The sequence below is a fragment of the Acipenser ruthenus genome, chromosome 24, assembly GCF_902713425.1.
Source record: "Acipenser ruthenus chromosome 24, fAciRut3.2 maternal haplotype, whole genome shotgun sequence".
Classification (NCBI taxonomy): Eukaryota; Metazoa; Chordata; class Actinopteri; order Acipenseriformes; family Acipenseridae; genus Acipenser; species Acipenser ruthenus.
Genome location: NC_081212.1, coordinates 9,592,124 through 9,612,392, shown reverse-complemented (window position 1 = coordinate 9,612,392; position 20,269 = coordinate 9,592,124). Strand labels below are relative to the sequence as shown.

Sequence of the window (20,269 nt, the reverse complement as noted above, 5' to 3'; positions counted from 1 at the left end):
TTAGGGTTAAATATGTCAGCTCCTTTTAAGACTTCAATCAATTCCCCCTAATTTGTCTAATTCACATTCTCCTCACTACTTTATGCTTGCAATCCAATAATGAGTTATTATCATTTTTCTCTAAATTTCCCTTTACCTGGCTTGAGCAGGGATGGACAAGTGCTGGGACTGACAGACCTCATTCCATGTTTCCAGCAGCAGCAGTCTGGGATCAGACCAGCCTGAATAGGGACTCTTGTCAGTCCCAATTAGGAGTGCAGCTTGCTGGAAGAAATGTTTTTTTTTTTAGTTTTTTTTTTACTGCTAGATTTTCATTTGGACCTGCGATCCTAATTGGGATTGAGTTCCAGATTGATCTGCTCCTGATGGAAATGAACTAATCTGATTTCAAGTCAGTCCAGGAGATGTGTAGGGGATTACCTTCTTATCATCTGACATGAAGGGTGCTAAAGGTCATGTTAAACATGCCATGCAGAAAAAAGACAGAACTGTCCAATCTATTTACTAGCAGGGGAATATTGGAGATAGATGAAGAGATGGAGATTATTGTAAATCATGTATAGGAAATCAATGGATCTGTCAAAATGCCAGTGCTTATGATTCTAGCATTCTCCCCATAGAACCAATGCTAGGCAGGTTGCAAAGCAAACACTCCTGTAGAAAACGTTAGGTTATTATCATAACCCTGGTTCTCTGAAATAGAAATATTAACTAATATTCACTAATGGGTGTGGCAAAGTGCCCCGCCCCTGTGTGCATTTGTGTGATCTGTGTTGTATGTTGCGTGCGTGTGTGTGTTAATGTTGGTGTATAGATTGGTACACGGGATATAAACGGGTCTGTGTTTCACGTATATTTAAAGTGTAGATTTGTATTTAGGCACGAGGAGAGCACAAATCACTTCACGTGCTGGTTAAATGTAATATGTGAGCACGGGGTTGCACAGAATTAATTCACGTGCTGGGATTCAAGTGAATGATTAATTAGTAATTGAATCCCAGCACAACAGTATATATAGATGCACATTTTCACTCAGTCGGGGTTAGGTGTTCGGAAGAGGAGAACGGGTGAGAGAGAGAGGATAGTTAAAATCATTAAAAGTAAACGTAAAGTGTTTGTTCTCACCGTGTTTGTTTGTCTCTCCGTGCACCGTTTGTTTAGTGTTAGTCCGTTTTGTCTGTCTTTTTATTTTGGCTACAAGTGCCGTGTCCCGTGTTTTTGTCTGTTCAAACCTTTTATTTTCTGTGCTGTTTTATTAAATGCTGAGCGAAACCATTCGCTCAGCTCCACCAAAACCCCAAGTCTCTGTTTATTTACTCCCTGCTTCTGGTCTGACGCCACCCACTCTGGCCGTCTTTGTGACACGTGGTGTCATCGTGGGATAACAGCGCCTCCAAGCGTCAGACCAGGAGAGGGGGTTTTGTGTTTAAAAAAAAAAAAAAAAAAAAAAAAAAAAAAAAACCACAGGACTGGTTTCAAAAAAAAAAAAAGTGAAAATGGAAGGCTGGAGAGACGGCTGCCGGGACCTGGAGGACCTCCTCGGGGGCCTCGAGGACCAAGGCTGGTGCATGGCCTGTGGAGTCTACGGACACACGGTGGCGATCTGCCCCTTCCAAGGTGAGGAGGAGGAGGAACCGGATAAAGAGGTGAAGGACAGGGAGGAGGAGTGCCGCCTAAGGGCCAGGCATCCACGGCGATGTAACAAGCCATCGCCGGGGTGCCTCCTCTGCGACCAGGATCACCTGTTCGCCCACTGTCCCTTCCGCAGCTATGGGGAGGAGCCTGAGCGTCCACAGACCAAGCGGGAGGAGCCTGAGCGTCCACAGCCCAAATGGGAGGAGCCTGAGCGTCCTACGCCTGAGTGGGAGGAGCCCGAACGTCCTACGCCTGAGTGGGAGGAGCCCGAACGTCCTACGCCTGAGTGGGAGGAGCCCGAACGTCCTACGCCTGAGTGGGAGGAGCCCGAACGTCCTACGCCTGAGTGGGGGGAGCCCGAACGTCCACAGCCCAAGAGGGGGGAGTCGGTGCGTCCACAGCCCAAAAGGGAGGAGTCGGTGCGTCCACAGCCCAAAAGGGAGGAGTCGGTGCGTCCACAGCCCAAAAGGGAGGAGTCGGTGCGTCCACAGCCCAAAGGGAGGCAAGTCGGGGCTTCCACAGCCCTGGGACCCAAGCCACCAGCAGAGGGAAAATGCCTGCTGGTTCAGCCCCAAGGGCCGGAAGGGGAGGAGTTACAGGCCCAACCCCCTGGAAATTTTTGGGGGGGAGAGGGGCAGGAGGCTGGTGTCCCCCAGCAGCCTCTATTCATGCTGCTGAAGGCAGCACGGCGCGCACCAGCCCAGCCGCCACAGCGGAGGGAGCCAGCGCCGCCAGGAGCAGAGGAGCTGCCTCTGCCTCCGCCACCTCCACCGCTTCCTCCACTAGGAGCAGAGGAGCAGGAGCTGCCTCTGCCTCCACCACCACCAGGAGCAGAGGAGCAGGAGCTGCCTCTGCCTCCGCCACCTCCACCGCTTCCTCCACTAGGAGCAGAGGAGCAGGAGCTGCCTCTGCCTCCACCACCGCCAGGAGCAGAGGAGCTGGAGCTGCCTCTGCCTCCACCACCGCCAGGAGCAGAGGAGCTGGAGCTGCCTCTGCCTCCACCACCTCCAGGAGCAGAGGAGCTGGAGCTGCCTCTGCCTCCACCACCGCCAGGAGCAGAGGAGCTGGAGCTGCCTCTGCCTCCACCACCTCCAGGAGCAGAGGAGCTGGAGCTGCCTCTGCCTCCACCACCGCCAGGAGCAGAGGAGCTGGAGCTGCCTCTGCCTCCGCCACCGCCCGGAGCAGAGGAGCAGGAGCTGCCTCTGCTGCCCGTACCTCCGCAGGGAGTACGGTGGCCGGAGCCCCAGAAAGGGGAGCTGCCGGCCACGAAGAAGGGGGACGAGGTCTGGAGACCACTTTCCCCAGCAGCAGTTTCGCTGCAGGAGTTCTTGTGGCCGGAGCCCCACAGGAGGGAGCTGCCGGCTACGAAGAAGGGGGAGGTCGGGGGACCACCTGCCCCCGCAGCTTTTTCGCTGCAGGATGGGACCAACAGGCTGTCAGCCGTGCCACTACCGGCAGGGGTGCTGACAGCATTGCCAGCCAAGGGCCCACTGAAGCCTCCCTTCCCAGCCCGAGACTTTGTTCTGGACTGCTGGGTTTTTAAGGGGGGAGGTGGCCGTTGAGGCCATGTGTGCTGCGCACAAGGGGGGGTATATGTGGCAAAGTGCCCCGCCCCTGTGTGCATTTGTGTGATCTGTGTTGTATGTTGCGTGCGTGTGTGTGTTAATGTTGGTGTATAGATTGGTACACGGGATATAAACGGGTCTGTGTTTCACGTATATTTAAAGTGTAGATTTGTATTTAGGCACGAGGAGAGCACAAATCACTTCACGTGCTGGTTAAATGTAATATGTGAGCACGGGGTTGCACAGAATTAATTCACGTGCTGGGATTCAAGTGAATGATTAATTAGTAATTGAATCCCAGCACAACAGTATATATAGATGCACATTTTCACTCAGTCGGGGTTAGGTGTTCGGAAGAGGAGAACGGGTGAGAGAGAGAGGATAGTTAAAATCATTAAAAGTAAACGTAAAGTGTTTGTTCTCACCGTGTTTGTTTGTCTCTCCGTGCACCGTTTGTTTAGTGTTAGTCCGTTTTGTCTGTCTTTTTATTTTGGCTACAAGTGCCGTGTCCTGTTTTTTGTACTGTTAAACCCTTTTATTTGTTAAATAAACGCTGAGTGCAGCCATTGCACTCAGCTCCTCATCACCACCGTCTCTGTCTGTGTATTCCTGTCTGGTCTGACGCCACCCACTCTGGCCGTCTTTGTGACATGGGTTATTCCCCTTTAAGAACCCAAGAACTGAAAAGCATTATGCCAACAAACTCTCACGAGAGTGCATGACGCAATGTGGGTTGCCCCGACAAAAGCACATTGCAGCCATTTGCAAATTCTCTTTTTACTTTTGAGTCTCGCGGCTCCGCAGCGACCACGAAGACTGATGGTTAATATTTCTATTTCAGGAGAACCAGGGTTATGATAATAACCTAACGTTCTCTTTCAAGTACGAAATATTAACCATCACTAATGGGTAAGTATACCCAATCTGTCGTGAGGACAGGCGGAAGACTCTTATGAGCTAACCGCGCTAGCAGTCCAAGGTGACAAGTTACTCACCGATCAATCTGTAGTTGAGGGGACGACCACCGAGGCAGCCCTCAACACTCTTGATCCAAAACCAGGACACAGCGGACCCACGATGTTCATCCTGTAGAACCTCGTGAACGTGTGGGGGGTCGCCCACACCGCTGCATTGCATATGTCTATGACAGATGCACCCTGGAACATTGCCCAAGAAGTGGCCTGCCCTCTAGTGATCTTCTCAGGCGGGGGCAACTTTGCAAGTTGATACGCAATCTTCACGGTCTCCGTTAGCCACCTAGACAGGCGCTGTTTAGACAGAGCCTGACCTTGGGACTGAGAACCATAGCAAAGAAAGAGTTGCTCCGACTGGCGCCAACTTCTTGTCCTCTCCACATAATACGCCTGCGCTCTGACAGGGCATAGCGTGTAGAGCATTCTGTCTCTGTCGGACTGAAAAGGAGGAGGGTGAAAAGCCTCCCCCCCACCCCCCAAGTACAAGATCCAAAAACGCAATTCCATCCAAAAGTATTTCAATAAGCAACACTCGCAGGTACATCTAAAGAACTCAATTAGTTTGTGTTTAAACATCTGTGGTTGCTGCTGGGCGCTTTGATTATTGTAGAGCTGGCTATGTGCTAAATAGGTGCAGGAAAAGCTGTCTGTCCCAAATTGAATTTACTTGAGATCTAAGAGCCTTCTTCATGCTCCCTATTGGGAGAGCAGACAGAAAGGAAGAGATAAGAGGGACACATCGGCTGTGATTGTGCTACCTGCACAGAGCCGGCCTTCATTGATGAGAAAAAATTCTTTCTTCAGGCGAGGTAGAACACATCAGAGTCATTGCTGCCTCTCATCCGATTGCCTCAGGAGAAATGTGGAGTTCTGTGAACCCTTACTACTTATGCACAGCATCGCATGTTTTTTCATTAAGGGTTTTTTGAAAATGAGTCAGTTAAAAATGTAATGTAAGCTAACAAAACATTTCTATAAATCTTATATTTTGTGCACTAGCTACATAGGTCTTAAATGTGCAAACAGGAAAACATACTTTCTTTTTAAAATATCGGTTACTATTTAAGGTTAAAGGAAGATTCGATTTTCTCTGCTTTTTTCACGGGAAATATGTTATACTTGAAGTTCCTGTGTGTGGCAGAGCTAGAGCCGGCCACTCTACCACACTGTGTCATGTCACCACAGCAGTGTCTTCTGGGTCATGTTACTGGCTGAAAGCATGTCGTCAATGGGGAAGCAGCAGGTTGGTTATTAACAGGAAGGAAGCTATTGAAGGCGTTGAAAGCATTGATTTCCAACAGAGGTTTCTTTTACCGTTTGCATACCCTGTTTTAAAATAAAAATACATGTTTACAATTTCAAAAGTGCACATGTCAGACCTATAAAACGAATGGAAGTGCTCAGCAGGGAAGATTTATGGAATTATTTTGTTAACAACAACCATTTTAAGAACAGCCCTGTGGCACAAAACAAATCCATGCCTCAAGCCTGCCCTGGACTGGAGGGAGCACCCTTTTTCTTAGGGGGTAAGGGAGCAGTTCAGTTTCCAGGCCTCAAGCCCACCCTGGACTGGAGGGAGCACCCTTTCTCTTAGGGGGTAAGGGAGCAGTTCAGTTTCCAGGCCTCAAGCCTGCCCTGGACTGGAGGGAGCACCCTTTCTCTTAGGGGGTAAGGGAGCAGTTCAGTTTCCAGGCCTCAAGCCTGCCCTGGACTGGAGGGAGCACCCTTTCTCCTAGCAACGAGCAACCAAACCATGCTGTCGTAAAATTAGCATTTCATCTCTGGGTCTAATTTGCATATTAAGTAAGTATGCCTTGTAAGGTGCCCCTATTCATTTGATCTTTGACCATATTATACAATGTAAAATCCAAATGTTACAGGATTAATTAAAATAAATAATTGAAATACACCACAAACACACACAAAACTTATATCTTCTTAAACATAATTGTTTTATCAAGCATCCTTCTGAAGGAACATGCCATTTTATAGTCAAGCTGCAGCCAGTAACTTACATGGTTAGTTAGTCAGAATTCTGCACCGTGGGTTGACGTTCTCACGGAATGTCAGAGAGTAGTACACCAAGTCAAGTCATCGCCCCAGACGGGAAGCGATGTGGCAACCGTGGATTGGACGAAAAACGATTGCACTCGCTAACCAAGGGGGCGTAGCTGAAGGTACAAAAGAGGATGTGACCGAGCAAACTGCTCCTTTGTTATGGTTACGAGAGAACCGCTGAAGGACTGTGATATACCGTGAGTGTTTAGTGTTTGTTTTGTCATACTAATTGTACTCATTTGTTCTTGTTAGGCGGCTAACACGTACCAGGAGCTGTCACTAAAGGCCAGCACCAGCCTGGACAGCACTGCACTACTGCACTAATAAATGTATTTCACCACTCGCACTTACTTTGGACTTGTGACCGTGTTTGTGTTCTGTGTGTGTATTTACTGTGATTATTATTTCGGGACTGAACCCTGTGGGTTATACTGAGCAGTACACATAGCTGTGTAGTGATTATTATTTACAGTTGTCAAGTGACAAAACCGTAAGCTATCTATGTATATTGGTTGGAGTTTATTTGTATGTGTTTTAGTAAGTAAGATTGTATGCTATAAATAAATACATTTGAAGTGCCTCCTCAGATTTTCTAAGTGAAAAACATAATGACTATATATATATATATATATATATATATATATATATACAGCTCTGGAAAAAATTAAGAGACCACTGCAAAATTATCAGTTTCTCTGGTTTTACTATTTATAGGTATGTGTTTGGGTAAAATGAACATTTTTGTTTTATTCCATAAACTCCTGACAACATTTCTCCCAAATTCCAAATAAAAATATTGCCATTTAGAGCATTTATTTGCAGAAAATGACAACTGGTCAAAATAACAAAAAAGATGCAGTGTTTCATGCCAAAGCTGCCCGATTCCAGCCTTGCTGAAGCACCCCCAGATCATCACCGATCCTCCACCACATTTCACAGTGGGTGCGAGACACTGTGGCTTGTAGGCCTCTCCAGGTCTCCGTCTAACCATTAGACGACCAGGTGTTGGGCAAAGCTGAAAACTGGACTCATCTGGGGGTGCTTCTGCAAGGCTGGAATCGGGCAGATTTGTCTTTGTGAAGGACGCATGAATCAAGCCAAGTACAAGGCTGTCCTGGAAGAAAACTTGCTTCCTTCTGCTCTGACAATGTTCCCCAACTCTGAGGATTGGTTTTTCCAGCAGGACAATGCTCCATGCCACACAGCCAGGTCAATCAAGGTGTGGATGGAGGACCACCAGATCAAGACCCTGTCATGGCCAGCCCAATCTCCAGACCTGAACCCCATTGAAAACCTCTGGAATGTGATCAAGAGGAAGATGGATGGTCACAAGCCATCAAACAAAGCCGAGCTGCTTGAATTTTTGCGCCAGGAGTGGCATAAAGTCACCCAACATCAATGTGAAAGACTGGTGGAGAGCATGCCAAGACGCATGAAAGCTGTGCTTGAAAATCAGGGTTATTCCAACAAATATTGATTTCTGAACTCTTCCTAAGTTAAAACATTAGTATTGTGTTGTTTAAAAATAAATATGAACTTATTTTCTTTGCATTATTCGAGGTCTGACAACACTGCATCTTTTTTGTTATTTTGACCAGTTGTCATTTTCTGCAAATAAATGCTCTAAATGACAATATTTTTATTTGGAATTTGGGAGAAATGTTGTCAGTAGTTTATAGAATAAAACAAAAATGGTCATTTTACCCAAACACATACCTATAAATAGTAAAACCAGAGAAACTGATAATTTTGCAGTGGTCTCTTAATTTTTTCCAGAGCTGTATCTATATATATAGTTCAGCATGGAAGAGGGGGTCTTGGTTTCAGTTCAACTCCTCCTACATGGCACAAGGCGGCCCCAGCTCAAAGGAGGAAGCTGGTAGTCAACGAGGTGCAAAAGCAGGAGGAGAGGATGAGGTGTATAAAGGCCATTTCCCAGGCCAAACAGGGAGAATGGATGAGATGGGAGAGTGTGGAACAACGCAAGATTGGCTGGCAAGACCTATGGTCAATGGAACAGAGCAGGATCAGTTTCCTCATCAGGTCAACATATGATGTTCTCCCATCACCACAGAACCTAAACCTCTGGGTAGGAGAGGATCCCTCATGTCCTTTGTGTTCATCACCTGCAACATTAAGGCACATTTTGACAGGATGTAAGGTGGCTCTTAGCCAAGGACGGTTTACTTGGCGCCATGACCAGGTGCTGCGATGTTTGGCCTTAGCATTGGAAGACAAGCGTAACATGACCAATAAGTTGCCACCTGTTCCATCAAAACATTACACACAAAAGACAACATTCCTCCGCCCAGGAGAGCAACCACCAAGAAAAGGTGTTAAAACCAATCCTTGCCCAGGACAACTGGAAGCTGCTAGAGACTGGAATATGCTGGCAGATGTTGGTCAACGGCTTATTTTTCCACCTGAGATTGCCACCACTAACCTTCGACCAGATATTGTCTTGTGGTCTGGATCAGCACGCCTTGTTCACCTGGTAGAGTTAACAGTGCCATGGGAGGATGCTGTAGATGAGGCGTATGAGAGGAAGAAACTGCGGTATGCTCAACTAGCCACTGAAGCGGAACAGCGAGGATGGAGAGTTCGGGTTTACCCAGTGGAAGTGGGTTGTCGAGGATTTGTGGCACACTCTACAACCCGGTTTCTCAGAGACGTCGGATTCAGTGGCCAAGAGTTGCGTCGCACAGTGAAGAACTTATCTGAAGCAGCAGAGAGGAGCAGCAACTGGCTGTGGTTGAGACGGAAAGATTCTGGCTGGGGACAGGTAAGTAAGCTGGGCTGAGTTGAGTGGGGGACGGAGGGGGGTGATGCTGGGACGCCAGAATCACCGTCGAGCCCTCTTGAGGTGTCGTGGGCTAGTCGACGAAACACTGAGGATGGAAGGTGCCCACTTGAAAACCCCAGAGATGTACCCTACTTAGCTCAATCCAGACGGTTGTCATGCTGATGCGCTGGGGAGGCCGCACTTTGGTTGATCCCCGGAGCCAGCATCGCAGCCGTTGTGTGTGCTGATGCGCCAGGGAGGCAAAATAAGCTGATCCCTGGAGCCAGCATTACACTTCAGCCATTAACACCAGACAGAAGGATATCTACATCATCATATGGAAGGAAACGTAAATGGATGGAGACACATATGGATCACATTAGTTTACTGTAAAGCTACGTCTTAGTTGGTGCTTATCTTGGCGAGAGCCGAGTTCAAATCAGCATGAAGTTTTAACATCTACTCTTGTGTAATGGAAATCATTATATATATATATATATATATATATATATATATATATATATATATATATATAACAAAATACAATTATTGTCTAAAATCTAAGAAAAAAATACAATTTTAAGCTAAACCCTAGAGTCAACACTCCTGTATTAACAGCAATTCAAAACCTGAGTCAACACTCCTATATTAACAGCAATTCTGGCTGCTGAGGAGCCCAGATAGTTTTTTTTCCTCAGAGGAGGCAAGGCTCCATTATAAATTTCTATCTGCTGTTAAACACAGGTCCAGCAGTAGCAGATAACATGATCTGAGCATGAGTTTTAATTGGATAGCCCAGAGAGTTTTTTTTTTTTCTCAGAGGAGACCAGCCTCTGTTATAAACTCTTATCTGCTTTTAAACACAGGACAATGGCAGTGCTATATTTTTAAGCTAAGTTCACATTTATTGGACAGTAAACACTAAACAAAGACACAATTGGTCCAAATGTATTTTATTATCCGCCAAAACCAGCCAATCAATACTTTGCACTGACAAAAGCAACCAATCCTGTACCTGCAACTGCCGAGTCAGCCAATCACAGCCTGTGAGCTCAGATAGCATATTTCAGCAACAACAAACTGAGACACGGATATTGCTCTATTTAGATATCTGGCACTGTTTAGATAAACTATAAGCTCTGACAAGTAAAAAAAGTTATTTTTGAGGATATGGAATGGGCTACCTAGTTGTGTTGTTCAGACTTGAATCACTGGGATCCTTTGACCCAACTTGACAGAGTTCTGAGATCAATCAGCTGCTACCAATCGGGCGAGTTTAGATTGGCCGAGTGGCCTCCTCTCATTTGGAAATGTTCTTATGTTCATGTTCTTATTTGATACTGTATGATATAAAGTCTGGAAAGTGCTAATGGCTGATTTCAAAGTGAAGAATCTTACAGAATATGCAGCACGCAGCTTGTACAGTAAAGCCAGGGTAACATGAATCACTGAATCACTCAAAATGCCACCTGTTTTGTCAATTTCTTTGTGAGTGTAATGCTCTGTAAAATTGACAATTAGTTCTATGAAGCCGAGACGCGACTGCATGGCAATTTTCTGCATGACTTTTGTAGGTAATGCATTTTCATGTATTCTTCAATGCTTCGGACTGCTCAACTCATAAATGGCTATTTTCCACTGACTGAAAACTTTTGGGGCAGTACAAATTATTATGCAATGGAATTTGTTATTGTTTTAGCAGTGCAATACCATAATATATTACCTCTTTTAGAGGAACGTATTTGTTTTGAGTCGACTCAGTTTGGATAATCATGAAAAAATGTAAAGTATTGCATATTGGGTGTAGAAATCCATGTGTAAAATGAACGGGATGGAAATAGGGGACGAGGACTTTGAAAAGGATCTCGGGGTTATAGTGGAGTCATCATTAAAAGTATCTCGCCAATGTGGTGAGGCATTTAAAAAGACAAATAAAATGTGAGGCTACATTGCAAAAAGTGTGCAATACAAGTCTAGGGAGGTTATGCTAAGATTATACAATGCCCTAGTTAGACCCCACCTGGAATACTGTGTGCAGTTCTGCTCACCTCACTACAACAAATACATCATTGCACTGGAGAAGGTATAGAGAAGGGCAGCTAGGCTGATCCCAGGACTGAATGGCCTTTTCCCATTCTCAAACTTTTATTATGTTCTAAATATCTTTTGCAAAAAATGCTATAAACATTTGAGTTTTAAGCAGAAGGAATGTAAATAAGAACACCTTAGTTAATACTGCATATCTATCCCAAGTGGCTTGTGTTTTTTACATTCAGTCTGCTGTTCCCAATGGAGATCCCAGGAGAGCTTCATGTAAGTAGAGTTGAGGGCTGCCCCAGGGACTCACCGGCAGCTGCTTCTCCAGGCAGATGTTGAAGTTCTTCGTCTGGTTTGGTTTCAGCTTCTTCAGTGGGATTCGCGTTTCTCCAATGAATTCGTTGTGCCGAAACTTGTCCTCGTCGCACACAGAGATCCTGAGAAATAGACCCGGAGAATGAGTGACTCTGACTTCTTTGTGTAGTAATATTAAAAGAAACTTTTAAAATTGTTAACAAACGTCTTTCTCAATTCATATTATACTATAAAGTGTTTATTATGGATTCATACTTGTTCAGTATTAGCATCCAACTGTCTTTAACCATAGAATACTAGTTGCCAGCTTCTTTTGAGTACTTCCTGAATCCAAAGAAATCACATGATGCTGTGACCTTTCAACTCTGTTACTTCTACTATGGGGTCAATAGAGTTGAAAAGTCACTGAAGCTGCACAAGCGGAGTGAAACTGACCTCCAGCACAGACAGCAGGAAGTTTATTCAACCAAACATATAAAATGGCCTAAGAAAAAAAAACAACATTTTAACAGTTAACTGTATTGGGATAAAAAAGCCTGACAATGTGGAATCACATTCCTGTCTGCAAAGCCATTTGCCACAACTCTGCAACAATCAACAGGAATCTGTCACCTCTATGTTTTTTTTTAAATATATATATATATATATATATATATATATATATATATATATATATATATATATATATATTGTTTTATCTAATTTTGGAATCCATCTTGCATTCATGTCCAAAATTAAAATGCCAAGAAATGAAGCCATAGTGGCGCTTGATCACAGGAAAATAATTCCCTGAATTCAGCATGAACTCTGAGAGAAATAACTGGTAAATAATCATGCTACTTTTGCTTGGGTCAAGTAGTTGCAATAATTCTCTGATAATGGATGTAGGTAACAGTTAGGACATATTGTAAATAATGACGAGGGATACAATTTACAATGATAATACCTTTGTGATAACACTATATTTACACTGATAATACCTTTGTGATAACAATATAGTTACACTGATAATACCTTTATGATAATACTATATTTACACTGATAATACCTTTGTTATAATACTATACTTGCATTTATAAGACCTTTGTGATAACAATATATTTATGTTTCTGAAAATTCTTTGGGTTAAAAAAATATTAAATGGTGAGTAAACCTTAATGAAAATATGCAGTACATCAATAAATGTAACACTGTCACAGACTGGAGGATGACAAGAGGGATTGTGGGATGACACAATCCTTTACATACAGCTCTACACTAGGTCACCATTATGTATACCCTCTCAGCCAATCAGAGTGCAGGAATTATCCCTGTTGTGTTGTGCTGTACCTGGGTTATGAAATCCTGCAGACATCCGTCCATCTGTACGTCAAACTATCACTTTTGCATATATCTGAAGAATCACTTTTCAAATTGTGATTGCAAATGCCATTGCTAATTCTTATTCTATTCTGTTCTGTAATACTGTTACATTACAGACGTCATAGTTGTCAACTTGATACTGATAATTACTTGTGAAGATGGAGGATGGGGGATACTGACCTGTGGAGATGGAGGATGGGTGATACTGACCTGTGAAGATGGAGGATGGGGGATACTGACCTGTGGAGATTGGGGATGGGTGATACTGACTTGTGGCGATGGAGGATGGGTGATACTGACCTGTGAAGATGGGGGATGGGGGATACTGACCTGTGGAGATTGGGGATGGGGGATACTGACCTGTGGAGATGGAGGATGGGTGATACTGATCTGTGGAGAGGGGGGATGGGGGATACTGACCTGTGGAGATGGAGGATGGGTGATACTGACCTGTGGTGATGGAGGATGGGGGATACTGACCTGTGAAGATAGGGGATGGGTGATACTGACTTGTGGCGATGGAGGATGGGTGATACTGACCTGTGAAGATGGGGGATGGGGGATACTGACCTGTGAAGATGGAGGATGGGGGATACTGACCTGTGAAGATGGGGGATGGGGGATACTGACCTGTGAAGATGGAGGATGGGGGATACTGACCTGTGGAGATGGAGGATGGGGGATACTGACCTGTGGAGAGGGGGGATGGGGGATGGGGGATACTGACCTGTGGAGAGGGGGGATGGGGGATGGGGGATACTGACCTGTGGAGAGGGGGGATGGGGGATGGGGGATACTGACCTGTGGAGATAGAGGATGGGGGATAGGGGATACTGACCTGTGGAGATGGAGGATGGGTGATACTGATCTGTGGAGATTGAGGATGGGTGATACTGATCTGTGGAGATGGAGGATGGGGGATACTGACCTGTGGAGAGGGGGGATGGGGGATGGGGGATACTGACCTGTGGAGAGGGGGGATGGGGGATGGGGGATACTGACCTGTGGAGATAGAGGATGGGTGATACTGATCTGTGGAGATGGAGGATGGGGGATACTGACCTGTGGAGATGGAGGATGGGGGATACTGACCTGTGGAGATGGAGGATGGGTGATACTGACCTGTGGAGATGGAGGATGGGGGATACTGACCTGTGGTGATGGAGGATGGGGGATACTGACCTGTGGAGATGGAGGATGGGGGATACTGACCTGTGGAGATGGAGGATGGGTGATACTGACCTGTGGTGATGGAGGATGGGGGATACTGACCTGTGAAGATAGGGGATGGGTGATACTGACTTGTGGAGAGGGGGGATGGGGGATGGGGGATACTGACCTGTGGAGAGGGGGGATGGGGGATGGGGGATACTGACCTGTGGAGAGGGGGGATGGGGGATGGGGGATACTGACCTGTGGAGATAGAGGATGGGGGATAGGGGATACTGACCTGTGGAGATGGAGGATGGGTGATACTGATCTGTGGCGATGGAGGATGGGGGATACTGACCTACTTGATTGAAGCAGTACTAACATTTCAGTTCAATATTGTGAGAAAAATGGTATTCCACAAGTAGATGGTGTCAACTATTACAAAAATACTATTTTCAAAACCAGTATTTACTATTTTCTATTTAAAATACAAACAACCTATTTTCTATTTGCATTTTAAATATTGGGAATATCCGATTCTAAGGATACATGGAGGTGTCTGTCTCTCTGTCCATCCGTCCATCTGTATGTCACACTTACATTTTGCATATATCTGGAAAACCACCTAATAAATTGTGATGAAACTCGGCATTAACATTATTTAGCAAAAACTATTGGGAGTATCAGAGTGGCAGGATATCTCAGGGGTCTTTATCTGTATAGCCGTCCGTCTGTATGTCACACTTTTTACATGCATATTGAGAGCATATGTCTTTCCATATGCTGTAAATCAGTCATTTTAATATACTTTACCATGATACTAGCATCTCTTTTACAGTGTTACCGGCCTTTTCTTATTTGATATTATTTATATATTTATGTATTGCATTTATATAGAGCTTTTTATACAAAAGTATCGCAAAGCACTGTACAGTACATAGCAGAAAAAAAGAACAAACCACAATACATTTGTGTAGCATGTCACACATACAACTGCCACAATCAGACCATTTAAATAACAGATTTAAAAGAACCCACTAAGATAAGAAAGCCATTTTATAAAAGTGCATTTTCAGTCTTGACTTGAAAACTGTAATGGTCCCAGCTTCCCTCACAAATGAAGCATTCCATAATTTAGGAGCCTACAAGAAAAAGCCTTACCTCCCGTGTTGCTTTTGTTGACCCTAGGAATAACCAGCAGCCCTGCATCCTGTGATCTCAGAGTGTGGTTTGGAAGATACAGGGTCAGTAACTCCTGCAAGTAACTAGATGCTAATTCATTCAGGGCCTTGTAAGTTAACAGCAAAATCTTAAAATAAATTCTATACAGCACAGGGAGCCAGTGTAAAGAGGCCAAAACAGGTAATATGTTGGCTTTTCTTGGTTTTAGTCAGAATTCTAGCGGTGGTATTCTGAACAAGCTGCAAGCGGGAAACCACATGTTTTGGGACACCAGAATAAAGTGCATTACAATAATCAATTCTAGATGAAACAAAGGCATGCATTAGTCTCTCAGCATCAGATATGGAAATAATTGGTCTCAGTTTAGCTATATTTCTCAAATGGTAAAAAGATACTTTAGTAACTTCCTTCTCAAATGATAGATCAGGATCAAGGATCACCCCCAAACTCTTAATATATATATATTATTTAGTCATCTCCAATGGTTTTTGCCCCGGTTTTCTCCCCAGTTTGGAATGCCCAATTATTTTTTATCCCGGTTCACCGCTGCAACCCCCTGGTGACTCGGGAAACGGAGGCTGAAACGTGTTCCTGCCAATCTGTCATTTTTCACCCTGTGGATCCACGGGGAAGCCACCAGACCTATAGTGCCGGAGGGCAACACAGATCTGAATGGCTCCACTGCAGACCTGCAGGCACCCTATCAGCCACAGGGGTCGCTGGTGCGCGATGAACTGTGGATTGCCCTGTCAACCTAACCCCTACCCAGGCGGCGCTCAGCCAATTGTGTGCTGCCCCCTAGGAACCCCAGTCACGGTCGGCAATGACATAGCCTGGATTTGAACCTGCGATCTCCAGGCTATGGAGCACCTTTACTGGATGAGCCACTGGGAGCCCCCTTTTAATTTCTAGTTTTGATGAGAGACTGCAAGGGTCGAGCTCATGTAATCCCACATTTCCTTTTAGTTGATTCTGTGAGTCCACCAGCATAACCTCTGTTTTATCCTAATTCAGACTGAAAATGCACTTTTATAAAATGGCTCTCTTATCTTAGTGGGTTTTTATGTAACTTTAAAATTACTGCTTTTGTACTATTAGTATGTGTATCTATTATTTAAATGGTCTGATTGTGGCAGTTGTATGTGTAACATGCTATACAAATGTATTGTGGTTTGTTCTTTTTTCTGCTATGTTCTGTACAGTGCTTTGCAATGCTTTTGTATAAAAAGCGCTATATAAATGCAATGAATAAATAAATACATTAATTAATTAATTAATTAATTAATTAATTAATTAATTAATAAACTGAATTAGCTCTGCCAGTTCCTGTAAGGTAATCAAAGAAAAACCCTCACAGTAGCTTTAATAGGTGTAGTTGGTAAAATTGTGCTGGAGTCCTCCTTAATAGAAGGTGTCCGTGGAATCTCATTTCTGATGTCTAGTATTTTATTTTTAAAGAAATGTAAGAAGTCATTGCAGCTGTGAGAGGAGCCAATGTCAAGGGTCGGACTATTAGGGGACGGATTAATTAATTTATCTAGGGTAGCAAAAAATAAATCTAGGATTATTTTTATTTGCTTCAATTAAATTTGAATAATATGATGATCTAACCAACGGCAGAGCCTTCCTATATTTAACCAGGTGGCCCTTCCATGTGATGTAATGAACATGCAGTTTAGATTCCTGCCATCTCTGTTCTAGTTTACGACCCTCATCTTACGAGTTGAACCACAGTGAGCTTTTTTTAAAAGACACTCTCCGAGTACATACTGTTGACATGCGCCATGGTCATGAGCCTTCTTCATACTGAGAGAGCATTCTGAATTCACACCGTGGCGGGAGATGTATGTTAATGACAGGCTTGTTTAATGTAAAGTACCCTGTCCTGACAGTTTATGAGTGTTCTATTTTACAACCCTCATAGTTCACCATTATAAATAAAACCCTTGATTTCATATCCAGATAAATAAACGCAGGTAAATTGAACTCAGTGTCACTTCCTATTGAGAGCCCCCAAAAATGTTGTCTTAATTATGTGTAGGGTCCGCTGTGTCTGTGGAGAGCTCGATAGCACTGTCTCTCTGCCAGGACCAATTGATCCTGCTTCCATGCAGCAACATTCAGATCCCTTTCATCGGTCTGAAGTAAAGAGGACCCAGACCTGTCTGACTGTCATGACTCACGGCTCTGGCTATCCATCTCCATTAGACATTCACACAGGAAATGGGCAGCCCAGCCCAAGATGTGACACATGGGAAAATGATCTCTCTAATATATACACAAAATGCTATCAGGTGTTGTATGATACCAGATGATATCCACTGTGACAATCAGCGTGTATGTTACTCAGCACCTGAAACTATAATCCACTGTGACACTCATCTTGTGTCTTACACTACAGAACCCGAAACTATAATCCACTGTGACACTCAGCTTGTGTTTTACACTACAGAACCCAAAACTATAATCCACTGACACTCAGCTTGTGTCTTACACTACAGAACCCGAAACTATAATCCACTGTGACACTCAGCTTGTATCTTACACTACAGAACCCAAAACTATAATCCACTGTGACGATCATCTTGTATCTTACACTACAGAACCCGAAACTATAATCCACTGTGACGATCAGCTTGTGTCTTACACTACAGAACCTGAAACTATAATCCACTGTGACGATCAGCTTGTATTTTACACTACAGAACCCGAAACTATAATCCACTGTGACACTCAGCTTGTGTCTTACACTACAGAACCCAAAACTATAATCCACTGTGACGATCATCTTGTATCTTACACTACAGAACCCGAAACTATAATCCACTATGACACTCATCTTGTGTTTTACACTACAGAACCCAAAACTATAATCCACTGTGACACTCATCTTGTATTTTACACTACAGAACCCGAAACTATAATCCACTGTGACGATCAGCTTGTATCTTACACTACAGAACCCGAAACTATAATCCACTGTGACACTCAGTTTGTGTCTTACACTACAGAACCCGAAACTATAATCCACTGTGACGATCATCTTGTATCTTACACTACAGAACCCGAAACTATAATCCACTGTGACGATCATCTTGTATTTTACACTACAGAACCCGAAACTATAATCCACTGTGACACTCAGCTTGTATCTTACACTACAGAACCCGAAACTATAATCCACTGTGACACTCAGCTTGTGTTTTACACTACAGAACCCGAAACTATAATCCACTGTGACGATCACCTTGTGTTTTACACTACAGAACCCGAAACTATAATCCACTGTGACGATCAGCTTGTGTCTTACACTACAGAACCCAAAACTATAATCCACTGTGACACTCAGCTTGTGTCTTACACTACAGAACCCGAAACTATAATCCACTGTGACACTCAGCTTGTGTCTTACACTACAGAACCCAAAACTATAATCCACTATGACACTCAGTTTGTGTCTTACTCAGCATCCAAAACTATATGTTTATGATATATAGTTAAGTAAGAGTAATTCAACAGTACATCTTATTGTAACGTGACATTATTTCATACAAACTATGAACAGGGATTCAAATTGATGTATGTTTTTGACAGATATGTTATACTTCCAACCACACCACATACCTTTTAAATACAGACATATTAGTCTTTATGCATCCTTGCATGAGGCTACTATCAATAAGTTGTGCTAAAGAAAATCTAAGCTTCACCACAATTAAATAGTGCTTCCCCAGGTTTTACAGCATGTAAAAACATAACTCTGACATACATACTGAGAATCTTCATACAGGGTCCCAGTGATTCAGCATCAACAACTAGGCAACCCATTGCATCCCTCACCACTCTGTGTGAGGCAGAGGAACCTACTCTCTGTGCAGACTTTGTGCTGCACCTAAAGTATTGGTTAGGTTTTGTCAACTACTTCAATCAAGTCCCTCCTAATTCTCGGGTAAATAGATTCAGTTCTTTCAACCTTCATAACAGAGATACATTTCTGATTGGAAAATAAGTGTAATATGAAAAATGAGCAAATCAGGCTGCCCTTCAATGACTATGAATCCCTGGACCAATTCTTTGATAAAGACACTGCGACACTGTTGTGAATAATAACTTCCCAGCATTAGCATTTGACATCTCAGGGGAGCTCAACGCAGCTCTCAATTAACATGCCATTTAGACAGCGCACACAGTTGATGGTTTACGTGCTCACGGAGCACAATTAAGACAGCTGAAGAATGTCTTCTTTTGTTTTCAATTACATTTATCTACTGCTCATACTGCTCAGCTGGCTTTGAGAAATTACATTTCTGCAATAACTTTTGTGACAGTATAAATAATTTGACAATCGTCCGCTGTTTTCTAGAGCACTTAACTTTAAGCTTGGCTCGGCAAGCTGGTGTTTGGTTCTACAAGGATAAATCTGCCGTAGATATATGTAGCATGGGCTGACCTTTAAAGAAAAAAAACGAAACAGGGGGAAATCCTCTGTATAATCAAGGCTCTTTGTTTTCATGTTTTATGTTATATAAAATGTCCTGTGAATGTAACAGTGTTTATTAAAAAAAATGAAACAGGTGAGAATCCTCTGTTATAACCAAGGGTCTGTATTTAAACGTTGTATATGTTTGTATACAGCTACATGTTTAATTGTTTAATTGGTGTGGCAATGTGCCCCGCCCCTGTGTGCTTATTATGTGTTGTATGTTGCGTGTGTGTGTTAATGTTGGTGTATAGATTGGTACACGGGATATAAACGGGTCTGTGTTTCACGTGTGATTTAAAAAGGTAGATTTGTATTTAGGCACGAGGAGGGCACAAATCACTTCATGTGCTGGTTAAATGTAATATGTGAGCACGGGGTTGCACAGAATTAATTCACGTGCTGGGATTCAAGTGAATAATTAATTAGTAATTGAATCCCAGCACAACAGTATATATAGAGACACGTAGCATTCACTCGAGGTTGGGTGTTCGGTGAGTGGAGAACGGGAGAGAGAGAAGGAGAAAGTAAAACCAAGTAGCATAAATATAAGTGTTATCTGCTCACCGTGTTTGTTTGTCTGTCTAGTCCATTTTGTTCGTCTATTTATTTTGGCCTCAAGTGCCGTGCCCTGTGTTTTGTCTGTTCCAACCTTTTATTTTCTGTTCTGTTTATTAAATGCTGAGCGAAAGCATTCGCTCAGCTTCACCAAACCACACCTCTCTGT

The 20,269-nt window shown here is 43.7% G+C and overlaps 1 protein-coding gene across 2 annotated transcripts in view; it reads right to left on the bottom strand.

Moving 5' to 3' along the window:
• Nucleotides 1-20,269, bottom strand: part of LOC117429146 (double C2-like domain-containing protein beta) — a 105,679-nt gene that overhangs the window by 8,403 nt on the left and 77,007 nt on the right. For both annotated transcript variants that reach the window (XM_058998352.1, XM_034048370.3), the window contains one exon: nucleotides 11,362-11,488. In XM_058998352.1, the coding sequence (XP_058854335.1) occupies nucleotides 11,362-11,488 (127 nt within the window). The remainder of the gene's footprint in view (nucleotides 1-11,361; nucleotides 11,489-20,269) is intronic.